This window comes from Scomber japonicus, chromosome 4 (assembly GCF_027409825.1).
Source record: "Scomber japonicus isolate fScoJap1 chromosome 4, fScoJap1.pri, whole genome shotgun sequence".
Lineage (NCBI taxonomy): Eukaryota > Metazoa > Chordata > Actinopteri > Scombriformes > Scombridae > Scomber > Scomber japonicus.
In genome coordinates, this window is record NC_070581.1 from 9,372,668 (window position 1) to 9,398,739 (window position 26,072).

At 39.3% G+C, this 26,072-nt stretch overlaps 1 protein-coding gene across 2 annotated transcripts in view; it reads right to left on the bottom strand.

Moving 5' to 3' along the window:
• Positions 1-623: 623 nt before the first annotated feature.
• Positions 624-26,072, bottom strand: part of LOC128357528 (tyrosine-protein phosphatase non-receptor type 11-like) — a 37,294-nt gene continuing 11,845 nt past the window's right edge. Inside the window, exons 2-16 of one of the 2 annotated variants that reach the window (XM_053317893.1) lie at positions 23,157-23,279; positions 14,973-15,167; positions 12,429-12,621; positions 12,195-12,311; positions 11,887-12,000; positions 10,623-10,719; positions 10,338-10,417; positions 9,958-10,113; positions 8,836-8,967; positions 7,188-7,342; positions 5,474-5,541; positions 5,165-5,316; positions 4,717-4,817; positions 4,493-4,622; positions 624-3,105 (exon numbers count right to left, since the gene is read on the bottom strand). In XM_053317893.1, coding sequence (XP_053173868.1) covers positions 4,535-4,622; positions 4,717-4,817; positions 5,165-5,316; positions 5,474-5,541; positions 7,188-7,342; positions 8,836-8,967; positions 9,958-10,113; positions 10,338-10,417; positions 10,623-10,719; positions 11,887-12,000; positions 12,195-12,311; positions 12,429-12,621; positions 14,973-15,167; positions 23,157-23,279 — 1,771 coding nt within the window. In that variant the 3' untranslated portion in view covers positions 624-3,105; positions 4,493-4,534. Of the gene's footprint in view, positions 3,106-4,492; positions 4,623-4,716; positions 4,818-5,164; positions 5,317-5,473; positions 5,542-7,187; positions 7,343-8,835; positions 8,968-9,957; positions 10,114-10,337; positions 10,418-10,622; positions 10,720-11,886; positions 12,001-12,194; positions 12,315-12,428; positions 12,622-14,972; positions 15,168-23,156; positions 23,280-26,072 lie in introns of both variants that reach the window. The other variant, XM_053317892.1, reaches the window with a different exon arrangement.

A 26,072-nucleotide genomic window follows, 5' to 3' on the forward strand; every position in this document is an offset into this window, starting at 1 on the left:
TGTCGGACAAAGAAATCACATTTCAGGTGGGAAAAGGAAAACAAGAAGGGGGTGAGGGGGTGGGATTCAAACCTCCGAAATGTTCAAATTCAACTGAAGTACAGCAAATGGAGCAGCGCATTTCTAATAGACGTGGGCCTCAATGCTATTCATTTCATGTAGCTTGTATTCACATCAGGAATCAACCATTAAAATACATGGTGACAATTTATACCAGGAAAAGTCTCACAGCTGACAGCCAGATGGCAAAAATCACTACAAATCTGTGGAAAAAAGCTTCTACAGATGTATTGAGGCCTTAATAGAAACACTGTGCTCTTATATGCCTTTAACAGACATACAGACTGACAGGATGATATGGCTGCTGCAGGTTGATCATTATTAGGGCCCAAGCACTATACAGTGTAGAGATGATTATTATACAAAACAAATGCCTTTTTGACAGCCTAAACGTGCCCCAAAACTCACCAAAATTTGCACGCACATCAGACCCGGCGAAAAATTTGACATGATACATATGTGTACTGAATTTAATCCGACCAACTTCAAATTCACTCAGAAACATCTTGAGACATTGGAGATGAAAAGTTATCAAAAACTTTCTGATTAGGGATTTGGTTGCTTCGTGGCGATGTGAGGAATTTTGAAGTTTCGCCATTAAACAGGAACAGCTGGCCAAATGGGGGTACTGCACCCCGTAGAAGATTAAGAAAATTGAGCCCCTCCCTCCAGATTGACGTAGATGAACAACATTTTTGTACACTAATGTATCATCTAAAGACGCACAAAAAAGTCTCTTGGACCCATACCCTCACTCCAACAGGAAGTCGGCCATTTTTAAGTGAATTTGCAATTTTGGCACGGTTTGATACAATTTTCACTCCACGTACTTTAATGAATTCCTCCTAATCTGACCGACTTCATTTTGACTCTGTCATCTCAAGACCTTGAAGATGCGTCGCAGCAAGTCTCGCTCATTCGTGGCGTGGCGGGGGAGCTTGGGCCCGATCATCGCTGCTTGCAGCTTTAATTATTATTATTATTATTATATCCTGCACAGTATCAAATTACAGTGCAATAGCTGAGTGCTACTGTATTACTCCAGTTGATTAGACTTACCTACAGTATATATTTAAATAATGTTTGTTAAGAATCAGCAGCTGCAGCCGCTGTATGAGCAGTGCAGCACAAACTGGCTGATTTATGACTGAAGAAAACATGTCTGTGAGTGTCCTTGACCTGGTTAGCTGAAACACGTCTGTTGGTGGAGAACGGAGGAATGGTTTGAGCAGAAACATCACCAACAAGTGCTGCTCATTCATGGTTCATTTTGATGCGTTATCGTGAGAAAATAATAGACTTTACTGTAGACATAATATCATGACTTTCTACTGCAAGAGACACCAATGTTTTTAAAGTTTGTCAGGGACATTAGGTGATTGCATTTTTAAACAAGCTAGGTCAAATTTCACCAACATATCTGTACTAGTATTTGAGTGGGATATTTTGGTGCTGATCCCGGAGGCTAAAAATAGTGGACAATCTGGCAGACTGCACAGAGGGCTCAGTGCTCAGCGGCACCACCGCTTTCCTTATCACATCAATGACGTCGGCTTACTCGCCCCGCTATCATCAAGCCTGGATTATGGCCATCTTCTAAATTACTTTTTAGAGACAAATCTATTCTTCAATCTCAGGCAGATGGCCATCTGGCCCGCTGTAATCACCCCCTTTCCCTTGTCTCCTTGTGACAATCTCCTCCGACAGATGTTGAACCGCAGCAGACCTGCTGATTAACGAGGACAGCCAGTCAAACAAAGCCGGGACCCCGCTCACCTCGAACTACTCATTCAGGAATCCTCTTCACCCACCCACCCTCCTATCAAATATCAACTTCTACTATTCATCTGAATAAAGTTAGTGCTGGAGATGCTGCTTAGACAATTGTGCTTAAACACGACCTCTTCCACCACAATGCTCCTGTATAAATATGTATTTAAAAAAAAAATCAACATCTTACATATTAGACAACCATGACACCAACAGTATCAACAAAACACTAAGAAATAATGTAAAGAAACTGATTATAAGGACAGACAACATTTTTTTCATGTTTCTGAATGAGTTTGTACTCAAAGTGGGACAACTGGAGGCCACCTTCAGGGTGACAGACAGGACTGATGTGTATGTCCCAGTAACTATAAGAAGTAAAGATGGTCTCCAATTCTGTTAAACAACCACAAAACAGCTGATTTGCATTTGCAACAGCCAGGGAGATTACATACACAACTCTTTCACAACATCACTTCGAAAATCAGTCACATACTCAAAAATAAAATAAAATAAAGAGTCCACTTTTACACCCAAAATTTAAATTACAAGATTGCTGAAGATTTTTTGAGGGCTTGCTCGCTCCCCCTGTGCCTCAGGGTCCTGCAGCGGGTTAGGTAACTGCCCCTGTTATCACTCAGCGGCTACATTACTAACCAAGACAGCTGGAGAGACAGAATGCGGCGAAAACAGTCTTAGGTTTGAGTTCAAAAGACAGCCGGCAAAGACAGAGATAGAGGGACAGCAAACAGAGTGAATTCTGGCAACGAGCGGACAAGTAGCTTAACTTTGACCTCTTCTCGGGTCCCGTGGTACAGCTTTGTTCAGTTCAGACCCGGAGCAGACTCCATGTTTAATATCCGTCGCACCAAGGAAAAAACAGGTTGTTTGTCATGTCAGCTTGGGTTTTCCAGGGTTTGGAAAGAAGTAACAGAGGAGATGTAACAGCTAGATTACAGACACATCCTGTGACAAGGCACTTTCGCTGGTTAAGAGAAGGAAAGGCTTTGGTAGGCTGGAGTAGAGCAGGGGGAGAGGGACAGAGGGGAGGGGGGACAGGGGCCCTGAGTATGGGCAGCTATGCTGTAGAGTCGTCCTCTCCATGGAGGGTGAGTTTTGACTCCAGACAGAGAAGTCCAGCAGCAGGAAGAGGGGTCAGCTCACCACCTTCAGCCCAGGCAGGGTCCACAGTGGTGGGGTGTATTCAGAGCACCACACTCCCTCCTTCCCCCAAAGGGATTTTCAGGCGCTGACGAAGCGACACCTCCGCTGAAACTGGAGTAAACGCAAACAGAGAAGCAGGACAAGCAGAATAAATGGCCTGTGTCACTTTGAGTCATGGACGTAAGGATGTGATGTCATTCACTACATGGAGCTAAAAGCAGCATTTACTCAGCATACATACAGCTACACCTGCCAGGCTGTCTGGACAGGGAGACGGAGCACATACAGAGAGTTAAAAACAGAAAAATGCTCCATGTTGGGCAAATTTGAGTTAAAAATGTTTTTTTTAATTATTCTCTGTATTGGGGTGTACATGAGAACAACTTTCTTTCTCAAGATAATGAAAAAGAACAGTTTATGCAAGATACTTAACTGGAATAATAACAGTGACACTGTCTGAACATGACTTTTGTTTCCCTTTAGGCTGCGAATATAAACCGTGAGAACAACATTTTGGAACAAACTCAAACCTTTTCTTTTCAGAAGTCAAGACGCAGTGAGGCAAACAGTTAAAATAAAATATCCTCACTTACAAAGCTACATGCAGGACTCTGACAGTCAGAGATAAAATCCTGTCAAAGCCAGTAAGTGTGGAACTTATATCCAATGTCAACTGATATCAATCAACAGAAATAACAGCTTGTAGTAGCGGCTAGCTCACACAATTCAAAATAAAGATATCCAGAAAGATTGTAAAAACATGAATCTAAAAAGATCAAATATTAAAAGTTACACATTTAAAATATGTCAAAGAACACACCTGAATCTCTCATTTAAATCAGACATCGAGAGATCAAAATAAATAGTAAAAAGGACATTGGATCTATATTTGTAAGTATAATCATTTTCTAACGAGTCCAAAAGACAGAATTTGAAAAAAAATCAGTAGACATTTTTAAATACATCTACTGGTCAATGTATGCTTGTGCTGATGACCCCGAACCAAAGCACTGACTGGATCACATTCACACTACTGGGTTCCCTTTCTGCTTAATTAATCACTAAGAGAGTAAAGAATGAGACTGTGAGAATTGAGGTTGATTGTAATTTGAACCTAAATTGAATCTTTTGTTACTTTAAAGGAAACGCAGGGTTTTTTTTATTTTTTGAAGGGAGCTCAGCCGCTTCTGGCCACCCTATAATTTGAGCCATGAAAATGAGAGAACATTACTCTTCCTTCTTTTTTTTACATGAGGAATATTAATTTGATTCACTGAAAGAAACTGAACCATCTGTCTTGTATCAGTAGGAAAGATTTGACAGCATCAAATTCAGTTTCTCTACCACATCAGCTTTAATGCAGACCTTTTATAAAAGTGCTACAGTAGAAAGGATTGCTTTTTACAAGTGATGGATTTTCTAACATACCAAAATACCAAACCAATTAGTTTTCACATGAGATGCAAACTATATAGACTGAAATAAATGATGTACTCACAGAGAGGCAGACAGAGAGATGTGGAGGTCCACGGCGATGGTTTTACCTCCTGGTGTTACTGCTAAAAGACGTCTGAGGGCTTTTAAAGTTTATGTTCTCGTACACACTCGACGAATCATCGTTTGTCATCCTACGATAACATACAGAAGACAACAACTTATTTACTGCTATGGTTCTGTGATCATGTCTTCAATAATCAAATCCATGATGTGTGTTATACTTACACAGAAGAAGAGCGTGAGGATGCCATATTGGGTTTGGACCTTGAGTTGGTCATCTGAGGATATTTGATATTGGAGTATTCTCTCTCCTTCATCTTATTCCTCTGCAAAGTGACAACATGATTCAGGCAGATTCAGTATAGAGGACAGTCAGTGTAAGACCTGGATTTAACTTTAAATAGTCCTGTGTGGTAGCCTGGAGCTGTGGAACGGCACTATGGAGACTTACTGAGACAGTTACCACTGTAGTGATGCCTGCTCACTGCTATTAGTGTCATAACATAACAAACGGAGCTGGCCTTCAGGCTGTCAACTCAGCTGGTTCAAGTGTCTCAAATAAATGTTTTAAAGTATTCATTACTGTGTCAGAAATGGTTATGTTATGTACTGTTCTTTCACTTTTTGGAAGCCAATCTGTAATTTTGACCTTTAGTGTAGCTCTAGTGAGTACCTGCTCCTCCTCCAGTCTCTTCTGGGCTGTGTCTATATACTGCTGCACAGCCATGTAGATGAACTTATACTGGGCCTCCGTCTGCACCATGCCTGACCTCTGCTGCCGTACCCTCTGGATGGTCTTAGGGATGTCAATGTCACAGTCCAGTCCTAGGACACACACATACACATATACACACACACGTACACACACACGTACACACACAAGCAACCGGGGATCAGCTGACAGACAGTACAAATACTTTCAAGTGACACATTTTAATATAAAAAGTCAACAATGGCAGTTTCATACACACGAGTCTCCTACCTTGGCGGTTAATAATATCAATAAGGATGTCAATGACAATAATAGTGCCTGTCCTCCCGATGCCGGCGCTGCAGGGACAACAGAGTGAAAGGTCAAACCATGTGTGGTTGCTGCACTTGAGAAAATTAAATGTGTGTGTCAAGGTGAAACTGTAAAATGTCATATTCTGAGAAGCATGTTATCTAGTCAGTTCTAAAAAAAAAAGTGTTGCATGGGCGTTTTTCTCATCTTGGAAATAACACTTAAAGTGAAAAGGCTGCCAATTACATTATATCACTCTTCAACAGCAATACACTAACTTTATTGTTGGGTCACATACAAATGCTGTTGAATTTCTTTGAGAACTGTGTTATTTTCCCTGCGACAAAAATAATCGATGAAATGAGTCAGATGTGTTTTTTAAGTGTGTCATTATGTTTGTTCTCTGTATTTTGAAATACAGGGAAGCACAGCAAAAGGACAAAGTCCTATCAGTCAATATGAAATGGACAACATATAAAATGCATTGCTTCAAATCAGTATTAGAAGTTAATAGTGAATCAGTTCACTCTTAATGAGACCATATCATGACAATATTCAGATAAACCTGAAGTGGTTACAATCCTCAACTATAAATAAATGCTTTTCATCAAACTCCAAAGTTTAAATCAGGTTTTTATATCTCCTGCTGTTTGTTGATCAAAACGCATCAGATGAAGACACGGGGAACATCCTGACTACAGCAGGACAAAAACTGATTGTGCCTTTTCCAAATAGGACCTGCTGTTTAGTCAGTTAGTTTAGTGGTCATGCTGACATGAAACAGAAAAAGCACACACAGTGATGTTTTATTGAATAAAGCAGAGCAGAGTTATGAGAGAACCAACATTTGCTTGCAGCTTTAATAGCTTGGTTGGTTTAAAGCAGCTATATGTGATGTATAAGTAGTTACACTGCTGATATGTGATACATTTGGTGTTGACTTACAGCATTTCCAATAAGAACGACAAATTTTGAACTTTAATTATAGCGCACCCATGTGGACAACTGACACCATATTTCATGAAATGCTGATTTCATAAATGTATGATAATGTATGTGAGTGCAGTTTCAGGTGTTTTATAAAACACCTGAAACTTTATCAAAATGAGACGAAAAACATAAAATGGAAAAAAGCCAGTGGTGACCTTGAGAAGGGGGTTTAGCCATACAGGAAACTCCCGGGAAAACCCCAACTCAATAATAAATGTCTAACAGTGTGTGTAAGCACGTCTCTGGATCTGAATATACATTTACTATTTAACTCACGCTGAAGACATTACAACGTGTGAGTGTCCTAACTTGATGAATAAAACTGGATTCTATTTGTCTCTCATACATTTTCCCTCTGCTTTGGCTCTCTAAATAGGCTGATGACTGTGTTGTAATTGTCTTTGCCAGATGTTTTGGGTATCGTCAGTATCATAATAATGTTGCCCTCAGGTTTGTGGTTTAGATGAGGAGGCTGACAGCCATTGTGTGTGCTTGTGTGGGTATACACCGGAGTGTGGGCAAGATGGGAATTTAATAATTGTTGTTTATATCAGCTGAGGCACAAGAACTGTGTGCCACATCACCTCATTCTTTTTTTTTTCTTTTTTCATTCACGTAACAAACTATAAATTATCCTGTGGTCCAACCAGTCTCAGTCTCTTTTGTCTGAACTCTAAGCTATGTCCTTCCTGCCTGTTCATACCTGCAGTGGACAACAATGGGTCCAGTGTCTGGAATGGTGCTCTGGGTGCGGTTGACCTCCTCTAGAAACCAAAGGACACCACCGGGCTCATTGGGCACGCCGTGATCCGGCCAGCTTAGATACTGGTAGTGCCAGATGTACCTCGGAAGCTCCTTCTACAAGAAAGAGATACAGCAAACAAAAATAATGAGTTGTAGGTATGAAGCTGTTAAAAGACATGAGACCACTGTAAGAAATAGCAGACAAAATCCAAAATATATCTCCATTCTGCACTAAAATGGATCACAAACTTCAGTAAAAGCTAATGAGTGATGCTTGCGCAGTTTCATTCAAAGTGGTAATTGTCCAAAGTCATAATCTGTTCAAAAGTCCCAGCACCCTTTGTGCTGCCTGGCTCATGCTGTACTGTGATGGAGGGATACTCTCTGGTAATCACATGTAAGCTTTGTGGCTGGAACAGGCATTGTAATAATAACTAATGAGTATCCCTGGATGCTGGAATATGCTTCCTCTCATTATTAGTATTGTGGATTCTGTCACTCATTTCTTTCCATGCTGAGGAAGGTATGTTGACACCAGCATGAAGGATTACAGCAATCAGAAACCTCTTCTGTATACATATGGGCATGGGAATATACAGTAAATTGAAAACAATTTAAAAAACTGAGCCTCTCCTTTACACTGACATTGTCAATTATTTACATTGCATATGCCTCAATGTGCAGAAATGGTCTGTCCTCTTTGGTTTGATGCTTCTTCAGTAGATTGACAGTAACCTTAATAAACTAAGTGTGATTCATGAAGAAATGGCTTTATATAGCTACGGCTTTCACTGAGTTGTAATTCAGCTATACTCGAGGACAATCTTTGGTGAGGAAATTGTCATTGCTCTCACACCGGCTTAGCAGAATGATAGCTCCACCACTGTAGTTTACACACACACACACACACACACACACACACACACACATATATATATATATATATATATATATATATACACACACAGGGCATTTTATGCTTTTATCACAGGGACAATGGAGAGACGGGGGTGTCATGCTACAAAAGGTCATTGTGGTTCTATGGTATTCAACTTAGCAACTGTGCTACCTGGGTGCAGCACCACCATTGTAGTTTTGAATAGGACATAGGATTAAAAAGGAAATATTACATATGCAAACTTCCACCTACACCTAGGCTGGATATCCAAATGTTACACACACATCCAAATGTTTAAATTCCTCCACTTTCAAATTAGATTCAAACAGACTGACTGCTGTGTGCATTAACAGGAGGGTGCTCCCTCGAACAACACAATAGGAGTGGCCTTTTCTTTTTTATCCTCAATTTGCCAATCAGGCATAAAAACATCAAAGGGTTTTTTATTCAGGCTTCAGTATGAGTATTGCATATTGCCAATGAGAAGAATCAGATTAGTTATTGTTACCTGCCTGTTCATTATTGAATCTTGTCTGCTCTGATGAAGATCTGATAGAATGAAAGTTCGCTCAAAATAAAGCGAAATACTGCAAAGACCCATGTGTGTAGAATTATCTAGGACTGTGTTTATTCATAAGTGTGTGTAGGGTTAGATAATCTGAACCCAGGTCAGTGTGTCAGTGCTGATTGAGTACACAGTCTTCCCTACCCGGTCCAGACGGGTCACTTCCAGCTTCCTAAGGATGTAGTCCTGTGCTGAGTGCTCCTCCACGTTCTTCACCAGCACCTTCCCGAACTCCCTGGTGGTGTGTGGGTCAGGCCAGTAACGCACACATTTGTTCTAAATCAAATCAGAAAGAGAGAGAGAGAGAGAGAGAGAAAGAGAGACAGGGAGAGAGAGGAGAGGGAGGGTGGAGGGTATTAGACAATCTAAAGAACCAGCTCATCTCAAGCAGCTTTCCAATCAGCTTAACTGTCATACTATCCTTGTTAGCTGTCTCCTTCCCCACCCCCATACCTTACACATACACACACATCATCATCCCTTCTACACATACCCACCCTTCTCTCTTACAATCAGCTAATGCCATCAAATACTGCCTTTCCTCTGAAAATGTTGAACAACAACGGTTGACATGCAGTTCATGTTTAGAGTAATGTACTGTAGATTTGTATATCGGACCATTTTTAGCTAAACCAGCAATAACTTTTATGCCCCCAGTTTTCTTATTGTCAGGGTTGGAAAGTGCCTGAAAAAGCATTCAGCCCATCACAAGATACTGAAACTGTCCACTGAAAGTGTATGAAACACCAGCTCTGACTTTGTAATGAAGAGTCCTTTCTTGTTTTCATTTGTTCTGTTATCTTATGTGGCTCGTTTAGGCTTTTTGTGACCAATCTGGTTGTTAAAGTGGCTCCTAAATTAATTTAACTTGGCTGCTTCAGTGAATTTTTAACATCTAATGGAATACATTTGGGACATTTTGCTCTTGCTCTCATCAAGAAACCTTATGTGTCCAATTGCAGAGTACCCCTGTGTTCATAGTCCTCCATTATTACAAGTAATCAAGCGGCTCAAAGGAGTGCAATATTGAGAAACCAGAAAGTGATTAGTAGTGAGTGCTGGAGGGAGTACTAAAAAAAAAGCTAGGGAGAGAGGGACAGAGAAAAATAGAACTATAATATGATATTAGGAATATAATGTATTTCCAGGAACACCAAGAAACATTTAAACTAAATCAATTACCTTTCTAGTTCAGCTGTAAGGCGAACAGATTATTTATATATATCACAGATACTATCTGCAGTATGTTCAGTGACAAGAGCTCACCCTTCCTCGCTCCATCTCTTTCGTGGTCATGACAATGACGTGTGTATTCTCCTGGTACACCATCTTCCAGAAGTCGATGACTGTATTCTGTAGGCACCCTTGGGTGGCGATGAAGACCTTGCCTTCCTGCACATGGCGCCCCTCTTCATGCATACTCTGTACAGTACAGAAAAAGCCATATGATGATGATGATGATGAGTGTAATAATGTACCAACCACCAAACTCTAAAATTAAATATAGTGAAATATTTACTAAACCATGCACAGGTATTAGACATCATGATGCTATGTTTTTCTTGATTACTGTGTATCATTACTGTCTCTCTGTAATGCATAGCTGTTGACATACATGCATACTGTGTATTGCTAAGCAGACTCACTCTGATGTAGTTGGCATTGATGTAGTCTGAACCAAGAATGTCTGGATCTGCTTCCGTAATTTCAACCCGAGTTGTGTCAACTGAAAACACAAAGTGAAACTTATTAAGGCACAACAAAACGTCTACAGTTTCCTTAGAGCGCACATGAAGGTTGCTTTTTTTCTAATCTAAAGTCAAATTGATCTTCACACTCTGCCGAGGCCTCTACATTGTCTACTTGTGTCATGTCATTCTTTCCACAGGAAGTTGGAGAGACAGGAAACGGCAGGTTGCTGTGTTACTCACAGGGGAGGATATTCTTGTATCTGTTTTTACTCTTGTTTTCTGGCTTCTGGCCTTCTTTCCGGGGATACAGCAGTTTGCACTCCTGCTGCTGAAGTACCTAGTAGGTGAAGAGAAAAGAAAAATGGAGAATGAAAGGAAATGAGACCATTAGTAATAAAAATAAATAAATAAATAAACAATATCTGCTATAATGCAACTGCTATGTCTGATAATTGTTCAAATCAGGTCTACTAAGACTATGACATTTAGATGCTAATTAATAGTGTGTGTATGTACAGTGTAATGGGCCTTGAATGCAGTAGGGGTCACCATGGAGTGTAAGAAGAGTAAAAGCTGCATGTGTTAGAGTTCAGACTGGGCACATACGAGGAACTGTTTCTCAGAGATATTCAAATGTATCCAGAGCACAAAAAGCTCTTCATATATTTACTTTTGATGCATATCTCATGAAATCAGAGCATAGTTTTCTTATCTATTTTTTAGTGATGCATAAAATCACAAAGCCAAATAGACTAGTTATATCTTATCAACTGATAACTCACATCTCAATAAGGAGGCAATGAGCTGGCTATCCAATAAGAGTTAAAACAGACAATAATCTGTAACAAGATGCACCTAAACTGTAAAAACTAGGTGTTGTACCAGCAAATGCCAAATCATAATCCATTGCCTTTTATGCACTGACACAATAGAAATGATTCACATGTTTGATAAGTCAGTGTCATGAAAATGACAAAAACAGGAACATAAGAGCACGCAACAATACAAGCTTTGGCTGACATCAATATGAAAAGGTTGAGATAGGATAAATACATTTGAATTTCACTTGAAAAAGAAGAAACTAAATAACACACTGGAAGAAAAACCTACTGTAGATGTAAGATGAGAGAAATATATAGACATTAATATAACAGACATTTTATATGACATTTATAGAAATAAAATGTGACAAATTACTGTGTATGTTTGCAAGGACTGTGTTGTACAGGAGACTTTATTCTCTAAACACCAGTGGCAAACTTTTTGCATACCAGAGAAGATGGCAGTAAAAAAGTGATTTAGGTAAATTAATTTCCCCAATTATGTTTTGTACATATGACTCGAGTCATCCAACATTTAACTGAAGCCTCATTTAATAAAACCACTGAATGCAGAGTCTGGACTGGAATTTCAAAAGGAAACAACGCTATTTAAATTAAAAAATATATATATTATCATGATTGAAAGAAATGAATCTAGTGTTGATAATTTTTAAGTGACGTACCTCAAATTCTTCCCAGAATCCCTGTTTTGGTTTCTCAGAATTATCCGCTACTTTGTTGAGCTCTCGTACCCGGTTCTCAATGTTGGCTGCGTTTATCCTTGTAGCATTAAAGGGCTGTCATTATTACATTGGGACAAGGAGATTTAATTAGTCAACAGAGCAAAACAAATTATACTAAATTTAAAAAGCACAAGAATGCCAATAACATTTTCATGTGGTTTGAATTAAACAGCATAATGTAACACCATCAATGTCCTCAACGTACCGGATGCTTTTATAAATTTGTTTGTTTCATGTCTCCCACATACCTGTTTGAGGTGCACTACGATGCCGCTCTTCTCTACCATGGGGTTCTTCTTGTAGTGATCCACCAGGTCAGCAAGGGTGTCGAACCTCTCTCCACCGCCCACGTCGTATTTACCGTCCTGCTGGAGACGAACATCAAACAGGTCAACAACAAGTCTGAGGCGCCCCTCGAGTGCAAAAACACATCATGACATGTTTGAAGATGACTCAAAGCATCAAAGTTATGCCTGAGGTACCTGGTAGCGTATCATAACGTGGGTGACCTTGGTCTTGCGGTCCACGTTCTCATGTTTCTCCTCATTGGTGAGAACTGAGAGGACGAAGTCGCCCGGTTTACTTTGGCTCTCCCGAACCAGGAAGCTGCCGGCCTTGCCTTTGTCTGTGAGCAGCTTCTCTGCATCTCGCCCAGAGAGGTGCCCGTGGTACCATCTGGAGATGAGTGAGAAAACACACACACACACACACACACACACACACACACACACACACACACACACACACACACACACACACACAGAAACATATTAATTGACAAACTGATGACTAAAATTACCACAGACAAACATGGTAACACGATTTGTGCCAAATCTTTAAACAAATCATTTAAACTTGATGAGAAAAATAAAGCCTGACTAAATTTTAAAAACTAGGTTTATAAATCCCCAGATTATTGTGAATAAATACAGATTCTTGTAGATCCTTGTAATTACTTTTATGCTTTTATGTTGTGATGTTGTGTTTCATTTTATATAAGCATGAAAACCTGAATTTCCTACTAATCCAATGTTAGCTTTCACTGACGTCTTGAGACAAAACTATTTATTGTAGATAACACGTCATATTAAAATGGGCCGGTAGTGAGCTCACTGTGTCTTTCAAGGTTAAGCTATCAGCTACAGATCAGTCACATCAGCAACAAAAAGAGGCGCTGGCTATATTCAGCATCTGCTCCTCCAAATCCTGTGACAATCAACAAGCTCAGCCTTCTGCTAGACACTCTTTCAAGACATGAATTATCAACACAAGTGAGAGGAGTTGAGACAGAAAGTTGACCAACTGAGGGGGAGGACTAGCGATTTGCTTCCTGCCTTAAAGGAAAAAGTTCCATTCTTTAGTGTTTAACATAATGTCTTTCTATACGTGTATTATGAGCGTAGACTCCTACTCGAGAATTAAAGTGCCTCTAACATAGCATGCAGCCTCTCTCAGTTGCTGATGTTAAGATGAAAAACCTGCATGTGTGCTTTTTTTTTTTTTCCTGTGTGGTGAGCAAGAATGTGTAGGAGGGAAGACAAGAGACGTATGTAGAATGGAAAAACCACACAAACCAAAACCCTAGATCACAACTTGCTCTTCGACCTGAATAGAAAGTGAGATATACACACATTGCATTGTGCAGATGTGTAATAGAAGAGAACGTGCGTACATAACCTGAGCTGCTACCGAAGACACACGCAACTAAAACATGGTGAATTTCTTAGCAAAGACTGAGATAAATTTGTAGCTCTCCAAAATGCTTCCTGTTTGTGTACGAGCGCGTGCGTGGATTCCCTGCATTAATGCACCAGCTGGCTCGCATCTAAAAGACGGCGTGTAGGTGTGTGCTGAAGTGTGTAGTTGTGTCCAACCTGTGTATACTCTCTGGAAGGGTATTACGTGTGTGGATACTTGGTGTGCATAAACAAAAACAGCAGCACCACCCACTTAGTCTGTTTGAAGATGCATTTGAGAGTACACCACTATTTATGCATATGGATGTGAAGTGCCTTTCAATACAGTGTGTGTGTGTGTGTGTGTGTGTGTGTGTGTGTGTGTGTGTGTGTGTGCGTGTGTGTGTGTGTAGAACAATGCACCTACCCTCCATATGATATGTGTATAGGTACACAGCTAATTAATTAATAGCTGTTTCTTCATTATTGACATTCTATTACACAGTATACTAGCTGGAGATGTACAATAGGCTTTGTTAGTAATATAATTGCAATATAATTTTCTATTGGCTCTTAGTGGAATTGCATTGTCAGGATACCATTATCCTGTAATTATGTTTTATAATATTATGCTGTTTAAATGAATGATTCTACACTAATTGCACATAATCTTTTTTTAAATAGTTATTTAAACCTGTGCTAATCAATATCTTTATATAAACAATGGATCAAATGGCTATTTGTAATGTGACCATTATCAGAGTTACACATTTTTCCAATGCAATGCAAAACAGTGGAACAAAGGTAACTGGTAAACATTAGCTTTCATCATTGTTTGACATATTGCACAGCCCTGTGTTGATGGCAAAAAGCTCCATTCAAAGACATGACGAGGAGGTTTTGATCTCACTTATTCCTACATTAATAATAATAATTTACCTTTAGAATATTCAACTTGAGTTCAGATATGTGGATTAGTTCATATTGTTTCTTTGTTTTCCAACTGCACTTTAGTACAAGGGTATTCAAGGATTTTATTCTCACTAACAGAAATGAGAGCACAAAACGATGCTGTAACTGCACTGATAGTTAGTCAAACATCATCATGTCTCAGGTCGTTTAGCTGCTTCACATGACAGGATGAGGTCACCCTTGAAGTTGTACAACAAAAACTTCGATTGTCTGTGGGATAAACTTGCATGTACTTTTAATGAGTTTTGTCAAAGGAGCAACATATAGATCTGATCAGTGCCTGTCTGCCTGGATTTACACACACAGAGGAGTTATTAGCTGCATGCAAATGTGAGCCTATTTGCACATGAGGGCGTTATTGTGAGAGCTTGCGTGCACCTCTCAGATGTGGGGTCCTTGCAGTTGAGTGGGTACTTGAGCTCGATGACATGGCCGTTCCTCTCGCGCAGGAGATCCTGTTGCTCGGTGTAGTACTGCACCAGCTCGGCCAACGTGGCGAACTTCTCGCCTCCATACAGGTCGTAGTAGTCACCTGAGTTCTGGATCTTAATGTGGGTCACCTCATCGTTACGCCTGAGCAGAAAAAAAAAAAAACAGGTGCAGAATTCAGTCACTTGGTTATTTTTTATGCGTTTCAACAGAGGTGGACCCACAAGGATTTTATCTTGTTCTCTGCATAAATTTCAACACCAAACACACACACACACACACACACACACACACACACACATACACACACAAACAGCCACCCACACACATGCTCATACAGTATGCGCTCACACAAACAAAATCAAGACCATGCACACTTTTTCGCCTACGCTCACTCATAGACTATAAATGCATATACACTATAAAAAATGCCCAGCTCATCAAGCCATCTGCTCTCATTTTAAGACTGAAGACATTATTTCATTTGTCTCCTGTGAAGCATTAATCTGGTTTATTCTGTCTGACTAGTTCGTATCTTTGCAATACTGGAATTTTTCTTGCAAAGCTGAACACATCCTTATATACACTCAAGTATTATTGTTGAATAGCTGTGACCTTTTCAATCTGTGCCAACACTGGAAGGATAAAAAACAGTCACAAACTATTACAGGAAAGAAAAAGCTACAGAGACATTATGACTTTAAAAAATACTGATCCATTTTTATCACACCCTGATTTTTTTCCCCTTTGAATTCTATAAACAAAACAACACAAATCTTCTCAAAGGGGATCATCCCTTTTTTTAATACTCTGTAGTTTTCATATCTAATGTATTTGGAGGAAAGGCTGAATCGTGATTGCAGAACAGTAGAACAAAAAAATGCATTCAGCTGCTGAGCTCAAAGACTGATAAGCCAGAAAACATTTGGTAACACTTTGCATATTCAAAGTCCTCTGGCTGGTTTGTATAGGTGCACACAAAACGGGAACACATACTGACACGCACACACGTACTTCTACTCTATAAGATATCTGCCTGGGAGCATGTTAAGAGCGAGATGCGGCTCAGCAGTTTGACTACTATGTACTTGTTTTAAATCCAGTGACATCCTCGGACATGTTTATTTAGCAGAAATAACGTCCTGTAAACATATTACATGTGATGACACACAAACATAGCATGTACAACAGAGTTTTCAGGACCACAGGGGGGTTAGCAGACAGTCAGTATTATCTGATGTGCAAGTTGAGATGCAATCTCTCTGTCTCACTCTCTCTTTCTCTGTCTGCAAACTGATTATCAGCTAATGGTCATATCAAATGGCTCAAATCCTATTTCCCCCCCACCATCACTTTTCTCGTTCCCCTCATGAAATTCACATTCCTTTTTTCTTTCTTTCCATCCTTCCACTAAACATACTGTTTACTGTCTGCTCTTCTATTCATCTGTCCCATAATCCACCTCTCTCGCTCCTTCCATCCCTCTCTCTCTCTCTGTCAGTGTTTCCGGGTAATTGCTTTATGGCTCTATTAGTGGCTGTTGGCAGGGTGCCACAGGTCTATGGCCCTGTTAAAGGCCCCTCCTAAACTCTCGGGCCAAAGCCCCCTTTCCTCTCAGAGTTTAACACCATTAACTCTGGAATGAGCCAAACACATCCTATTAGATTTTCATTCACTCCCCTGCTCTCCCTCTCTCAGACGTTGATAACCTTTATGGATTTATGACAATGAGACAGTCTTTACAAAAAAAAAAAAAAGGAAAAAAAAGTTATCCTGGAAGCCAAGGTCAGCATCATCCCTGCTCAGCGCCGGCTCGCTACTTTCTATTCCACTGCATGACAGATGACTTAACATGGTTTTCTCTCTTTAAATCCATGTGTTCATGAAACTGACTAAGAAATGTAGTCACAGTTATGCAACACTGATATTCCTCAATGTCATGGCAAATTATAAAAAGTAAATTGGCATACAGAGACTAGTACAGTTATTAAAATGTTTGTTTAAATCATATTAATGTTTAAAGCAAAACTTGACCATTAAACATCTTTTTATATATCATGATATTAACTTAACCTTTTAAAGATGGGCAGCAAGTAATGTAAGTGGGAGATTTATTGGTTAAGGATGCAAACATAATGATTATTTCATTAAAAGTTCAGGATCAAAAAACTCTTGACTGTAAAAAAAAAACAATAACCTGAAAATCACGTGCACACATTTCTATAACAGGTCATTTATTTTGTTTGTCAATGAGAAGTACAACGTTGTTCCTCTTTACTTACCAAAGTTCTGCATTTTCAAATCAGAGTGTATGTTCTCCCCAGCATCCTGCATAATTATTGTAAGTATTCAGCTGCCTGCTTATCTGCCTAAAAATAGCATGACTGGAATAAGACCGCTTTGTCATTCTGAAATTCTGCTAACAATTAGATGGATTTACTGATAACAACAAGCTGGATTAATCATTGCTATACTGCTGTTTTATCCATGATAATCACATAAAACCAGGATATTAAAAAAAAAGAAAGAAAAAAATCCAAAAGGTAAAAGGCAAAAAATGCAAACTTGACTTATTTTAAGTACACCAAACAAAGTGTAAATAAGGCCAACAGGCGAGAGGAAGCCCAGAGTATACATTCAGTATGACTTGAGAGCATGTGCTGTGTCTTATGTCTATCTTGATGGTGTGATGATATCCTGCTTTACTGGAAAAAAAACAAATGCAGCAGATATAAGCACGGTAAGTTCGTCCTTGATTAACCTACAGACTAGTTTGCATTGATAGGAACACTCAAGCAGAAGCACAAACGCACATAATGTCACATGGACCTTCACAGCTCTTCTCTATCTGAACACAGCATCGTCGTTCTGCTGAGGCTTAACAGCTAGAGCAGCGAGCAGATTGCATCGATGTGCAGGATTATGTGTTTAAAAAAATTCTCAATATTCTAGTCAGACCGCTAAAAACTTGCAAAATAAGGAGTTTTAGTAATGAACATTATTTAGATCTGTTCGACTAAACAAACCAATATACTGATAAGGTGAAGCACACAAACATGGACAACTGGGAAATATATAGCTCAGAAATACACATAAATATGCATGTACAGAGCCCAGAATGTATAAATTATTGCTTACTTTGCCCTGAAGCAATTCAAAACAATATTTTCACTCAATACACCCTGACGCAACTGAGAAATCCCTTTTACTAAATCCAGTCCACTTATCAAATTGAGGTTTAGAAAGTTTTGGCCTCCTTTTTAATTCTCTTTTTGCATTTGGACAGGCTGCTTCACTGAGTTTTTTAACTGAAATCCTAAAGGAGGCATGTTTAAATCCGGCGTCAAATTTCAGATGTCAAGACGTCTCAAGAGCTTGTTCTTGTAGAAGAGCGCAGCACATCAAATACATCATCAAAAGCAGACTCCTTATTGAACTTTGAGTGCCCTGTATTTCTTCAGTGGCATTAGACTTACCTCCTATGGTTTGGCAATTTGAGAGAATAGGTGTCTGCAAATTCAGACAGCCAAAAAATTGTTCAGTCATCTTATTCATTCATAAGCAGTAAAAGATATCCTACAATGGATGACTAGCAACAGATATCACAGCCAAATAATGATAACTTTTTGTGCAGTTTGGAAAGATCTGAATAATAAACATGCTCTGCTACCACTAGTGGCAAAAAGTCATATAACAACTGTTGTTGCCTATGAAAGGTACAATCACTAATTAAATGTTTCTTTATAGCCAGTATTTGCAGAGTTTTAAAGAGTATGACTTTGGTGTTATTCCCTCAGTGTTATCAAAATCCATAAGTGATCTCGGAGGTCAGAAGCTGATGAATGAGCCTAAAGTATTAATTATTCTTCATTTGCACTACGATTGTCTCATTTTTCTCCAGACTAACAGTGAACAGAACAAATACACCCTTCCATTCATGCTTCTTCAGAAGATTCCTAAATTCATGGCCACACATCGCCAGGGCAACGACCAAAAGAGAAATATGTCAGAATCCAGAGCAATGGGGAGCTGAGAGGACAGCAGCTGGACAAACTGTCTTCACCAGGCTGACTGACAGCAGAAACCTACTGAAGCAAAATGCTTTGAATGTCAGCTCAGTGTTTATATTTACTGATGCATTGATATGGTTAATAAATTCAAAACACATACACAGTGGGATATTTGTATGATTTAAACAGCTGCCTGCTCAGATTATGCTTCACTTAACGCAGGAGAAACAGACAGAAATGCAGGTGGTCTCTGTGAGACTGTCAAGGATTCAAAACCAGAAGCTAGAAACTTTTTTTGGTGTATATGCCAGGCGAGCAGTTCTTATTGGACTCAATGCACATCATTTTTGGTCCAGTACCCAGCTCAATAATATATAAGATTAGGTCTCAGATCAACTTTTAAATGCATTTCTGCACTAAAGGACTGTGTGGGCACACTGTGGATTTTGTCCTCCATCACTCTGATTGACAGCATATTTGAAGGAGAATTTTAACAGTCAGTATGAACAGGAGGAATGATTAGAGTGAGGAAAACCTCTTCCATTGCTCATATGGACACCTGTCCCTTGTTTTAAGACATGAGAAATGGCGTACCTGTGTCAGGATGTGGTAGGTCAGAGATCAAAATGGAACATTCACACCAAACACAGGAAATGAGCAATTGTTGCAACATGTACAAAATAATAAATAACTTCCAATGCCAACTGGATGTAGTTAAAATATGTTGCTTCTACAGACACAGACAACATTCATAGACTGACTTCACATCCTCATAATGGTGGAGAAACAATCTATGAATCAACTGTGTAACATTGTAAATAGCCTGGCTGCAGTAGAAACATATCTTAGTAGACCCAGGCTAGCATTATATAATACAGAGGACAGGATGAAGTCCATTTGCTCTCTGTGGTAATTTACCCTGCAAAATTCTCTTCTTAAGATTGCCCTTAAAATTCTTCCTCGGGGTCTTTAGAGTTTATAAAAGAGCATGAAAAATGATGGAGAAAACTTGACCAGGCTGCTCTCCTTATGGAGTTGGGCTTGGATGTAAATTATGGACAAACTTTTTCTGCTTCAAACTTTCTCTTTTTTCCCCTCTTTGAGTTTCATGAAACTCTGAATTGATTACATTTTCAAAACCTTCAAAAAGCTCTCATTAGTGTCTCAGACTTCAGCCTTCAGACGCTTTTGAGCAGCAGTGTTGTGCGACCCCCCCCTCTCCCCCCTCATCCTTCTGTTCACCTCCTGGGCCATAGAAGAAAAGAGGTGGTGGAGATAAGAGGAGCAGAGGCAGGGAGAGGAAGATAAGACACACAGACAGAGAGACAACAGACTCCCTCAGCGTCCGTTACAATCTGAACAGTCACGGTGACTGTCCCACTCATAATGGCCTTGGCAAGATGAAACCTGGCTAATGACTGGCTAATTAGCCTCTCCTCCACTCTGATAAGACACTACATGTATGTGTGTATGTGTGCATGTATGTGTGTGATGGGAAATGCAGAGTGAGTTGCCAGCCAAGAATACCTTTTGTGGATATAGAATAATTAAGTAATTATCTTGAGCATGATCCAATATTTTGTACATTTTTAAGACTTTATCTGGCGCTGTGCGAAGCAGTGGTAAATTAAGCTTCCTGTAAAAATGACATTACTAATATCTTTTTATCCCCACTAATGCAGTTGCACTGGAGCTGTAGGGAGTGTTCATATTTTGGCAGTAAATACTGTACATGTATTACAGTATTTACAGCTATACTATGTTAGCCATCTTCAACTTCTTCAACTTCAATTTAAACTTTAATTTATTTATGTCCCCAAGGGGCAACTTGTTTTGCAGCAAAACAGAAACACATAAAAACAACACACACCCGAGTACAGTAATAATGTTATACTAATAATGTTACAGTAACAGTGGTCAACCACACAGGGAGACGCAACCGCAAATAAACTGCAGGACAATAAATAACAATAAATACAATAAATATATAAAGTGCTCAGAAGAATGCTACATGCTTAATAAGTATGTGTTTTTTTAAGTCATTTTTTTAATGTTTTCAGATTGAAGGTTGTTTGTTTGTTTGTTTGTTTTATAAAGGTGGAGCATAGGTGTATGTGGGGCTGTTTAATCAAATATCAAAAACAACTTTTTGTTCTGAAATATTTATGTATGTCCACCTCTAGGTCATGAACTTATCATCAAAATAAGGCAATAAACCAGGAGAAATTGGGTTAATACATATACAGAAAAAAACTTTGTAATGTTTTGTTATGGACAAACTTTCATTTAACAAATGAACACTTTTTCTTTAAGATGACCTGATGTTTCTCTCAAATACCTGACACTCTGTTTAGTAAAGGACCCCCACAACCATGTTTATAATAAAAACAGTGATATGATAATATAACAGTGTGTATTTAGTTTCTCTTATCTTATTTCTCTTTTTAGTATTGCAAACAGCACAAATCACTTGTTAGTGGTAAAAAAGGACCTGAGGTGACAAACTGACATAGCACACAATATTTATCTGAGGTTGGTTAACATAAGCCACAATACCAGACAGACAAGTTAGGGTCAGCCAAACCTCTGAGGTTATTAATTGAACTAGAGTGTGTTTTACTGCCAACAAGTTCCACTTTTCCATCTGTAAAAAGAAGATTGTTTTATTTCTTCTTTCAAAATGAATTGAATAGTGTCACTTTAATATGAACTCTACTTTGCTCCTTATTCCTCTTAACTGAAAGTGACCTACCTTCTCTGGCAGGTGGTGAAGCAGTGTATGTTGACCACTTGACCTCGGTGTGTGTGTGTGTATGTTTGCTTGTTTGTGTGTATTTAAGTCTGTCAAGACCACAGACTCTGGCTACAATTCACCCACCAACCTTTCTGTGGTGTGTGTGATTTATAACACTGTACCACACACACACACACAAACACACACACAAACCACATGGTTGTAAAGGTCAAAGCCTTAACAGGTCCTTCACTCTCAACATTATTTCAGAGCTATTGCTTTTCTAACTACTCTGTTTCCTTTTCCTCTTTCTGTCTCTGTTTCTGTCACTATCTCTCTCATAAACACACACACACACACACACACACACACACACACACACACACACACACACACACACACACACCCTCTGCCTGCTTATGCCACCACAGCTACAGTCACAAAATGCGTTTGGCCTTTCTTCTAGGCACTCGGCCAAGTGATGTATCGCTTAAAAGCTTCCGTTGCCAAGGAAGGACCACTCTTCAAATTCTCTCTTCTTCTATCTCCGTTTGTTTCCTGCTCTCTGTTATCACCACACCATGTACTGCGTGTAGGTCTGTTTCCCAGAAAATTCACGTACTCTGCAGTACACCATGGTTCTCCATTAAAGAGATTAACAGAAATAGGTTTAAGGGCATGAATGACAGGGGGTTTCAAAGGGCATCACACTCTGCTGTGCTTGTTCGAATAACCTCAGCTCCACTCGGCTGCCCAAATTAGGATTTTCAACCCAGTTCGTGTCACAATGTTACCAAATCGCACATTCCACATCTGTTATCTAACATGTTCCTAGAATCACTCGCACAAAACAACTTCTGTTTAAATGCCGTCTATTCACAATGACAAAATGTTGCATCACTTGCTGACCCGTTGGTAGGAACTGCGGAGGCTTTATGGCCTTCCCCGCTGTATTTTCCTTCCCTTCAGTGAAACCAACACAGTCACTTTCACTCCTAGAACACCGACTAAACCCATAGTCAATGAAGAGTATTAAGGGGTACTGAGGTTCTGACTTCTGCACTCCTGAGTTCTGTATGTATGTAACTTTTGGTTGTCCGAGGAGTCAGCATTACACAGTCGGACTCGCTTTAAATCACTGTGGATTGAACATGAAGCAAAGTACCTAAAACATAAAAGTCACAATGATTATTTTCCATTTAGCAAAGCACACTGCACAGAGGGAACCACTTGCTTCTCTAATCACCCTCCCGGCCTCCCAGCACGACAGCATTGAGGCTTTGTTTGTTCTCAGGGCTGAACTTTGAACCAGTGAGAATAGTGAGGCAAAAAAAAAAGAAGAAGAAAAAAAAAACAACAACAACAAGGGGAATAGAGATGAGGATTTACCTGACAGAGAGGGTGAAATCCCCTGGGTTGCTCTTGCTGGGCCGGGCCAAGAAACTGCCGTGGACGCCCCGGGTCAACAGGAGCTGCTCTGCCTCGATTCCGGTGATGTTGGGGTGGAACCACCTGAGAGACGAGGGAACGAAAGAGAGGCCTGTTTAAAACACTCTTTGACCAAACAGGCTACAACACGACAGATCAAAATGCTATATCATTTATTATTTAATGCCAGGTTACAGTCAGATATAATCTCGCATTAAGAATCTCACAAATTGTCACAACATCAGTGTAGCGGTCGAGCTGACTGTGAGGGCCTGCAGCGCCTGAGCTATAACCATTCATCTCTACTATCAGAGTGCTATTTATGTACAGATCTGTAGGAGTGTTATGACATATTTCATACAGCATGCATTAAATATTTCTCCCTTTCACCATAGAGGGAAATAAATTGATAGCTAGACTTACTACCACATAAAAAATAGTACAGAAGCATTCAATCCCTCAATGTACGGATAGTGCCTATATACACACTTTTAGCTTTAACTTGAGGATGATCACATCCATATTGGGTAAAGTACAGGATTTTGAGCTTTCTTTATAAATCTCATACTCATTTCTAAGAGCAGAAACTGAACTAGGCTGGTTGTTCCAGTGTTCACGGGCCTCAAGCTGTTGGATTTTGTGAGACTGCTGGATAAACACCATCCTGAGAAACTCCATCCCCAGAAGAATGACTCACCCTAAGCAGCCTAATTAGCTACTCCAGTGACTTTTAAAGGAGGAAGCGCTTTTCTTTAAGATGGGTTGTATAAAGTACCAACTAAAAACTTCGATGACTAAGAAACATCTTAGCGTCAATGTCTTATGATTGGCTCTGAACTCTGGATTTGATTCACACAGAAACTGAGAAGGAACATTTTGGTTTTAGGTAATTTAGGGAAATTTACTCCGATACCGCGTGCTTATGGCAGGTTTAATAAAGACTTTTGCAAGTAAGTCGTGATTCAGGTTTGACAGAGTATGCAGATCTTTAATGGTTGTCTACATTAGCTGCCTGATGGTCATAAAGGAGCGTGCACTGACTGTAAAGAATCGTTAATGTAAGGTCTATTAATGGATCCAGTAGTTACCTCTTATTTAAGAAACTGATTGTAGATCAGCAGTATCAGCAGTATCAGTAGTCTGTGCTTAAGAACATTATGTATTATCTTTTGCTTTTGTACTACAATAGTGTTAATCATTATCTTATTAGGCTTTTTAATATGCAATCATATCACGGTGTATTACAAGCCATTATTTTGAAACGGGTTATATCTCACACATCTTACCTCACATCAGAAACAGGCTTGTATTAATTAGCTAAATGTCACGTCTATCTGTTGTTTCTGGTGAACCTTTTAAGTAGAGTTGCATCAGTAAATAAATTGAGTAATGCTGATCAGACAATATGTTTAAATGTGTCAGTCTGCAATTAGAAGGTCAACTACAGATGGTTGGATATCTTTGTTCTACTTTACAAAGGCTCCACACATTTATGAGAATGAATATGTACAAACTATATGTCCTGTTTGTCCAGTGCCGGTTTGAAAGGAGGAACAGTCAGGTTTACAGTACTGCAAAGCCAAAGCTTAATGATTACACATTACTTCCTCTGTTGCGAAACACCGCAGGCAAATATTTATCCCATCTACTTCTCAGGTATGTTGACCGATTTTTTTGGGTTGTGCGGCTCTCTCTGGAGTGTTTGACGCTGCCACTTATCCAAACCACAACGTGTTCAATATTCACAAACAGTCGACAAACGTAAATCGAGCACACCTACGCAGTGGCAACCCAGCGAGTTGAGTAAAATCAGTGTTTGATGAGTAATAATAAACTACATTAATCTCCGGGAAGCAGCCAGTAGATACAGCAGTGAATGGCTGTATGTCAGCTGTGTGGATTTAGAGCTCATGTTTAAGCAGGGATCATTGGGTTAAACCTCCCTAACTACTGTGTGCCATTGCTGGCTAATCCAACGCGCCATTAGCCATCCAGGGCCCCATTTGTGTGTGGAGGAAGGAGGGTGTGATGAAACAGACGGGAAAGTGCACACATACAATATGCAGTAAGCTGTGTGTATATCAGTATTGACACAAATGATGTGTAATGGTTCGGGGACATGAGTTTGCACATTTTATCGCTTTGATAAACAGATTTTCTATTTCATATTTCATTTCAACTTCCAAATCCATAATTACAACACAAGGTCAGCCAATAATCTCCACCCCAACTTTTCCAGGATAACTTCTTCCAAATGTTCCTCTCTGTTGGAACCGTTTGCCAGATCACCACATTAGAAATTCCACTATAATCATTTAAGAAATGAACCCCGCTCTTCTTTCTGGACCAATTAAGTTATACAACATCTTAACCACTGTCACTCATCATATCCCATGCATCTGTAAATTGTCACCTTTCTTGTTACACTTGTAACACCTTAGTTGTTTATGTTTTTATTTAGCCTTACTATGCACTTGTCTGTATTTCGTTAAGTTTTTATATTGTATGTTTCACAATAGGAGGCCACCCGACAAGCCAGTATGAGTTTCATTGACTACTCCTGCACATTTCTATTTAGTTAGTCACTGTTTTCTTTTCTGCATGTATTATGTATATCTCTATTTATTTTTTTTCTTTTCTGTGTAATAAATAAAAATAAAAATATACACTCTGTGACAACAATGTACCTAAGCCATTTTTATATGCTTTCCCTTTGGGTATTACATTGGGATATAATAACTGTCATTTATATATTTAAATAATTTACTACAATATATATTTTAAGAGAAAGATTATATGCATTACCATGTAACCAAGTATTAATCAGAAAATACAAATAGTTCAATCTGGAAAGGAATGTTAAATTCAATCAATCAA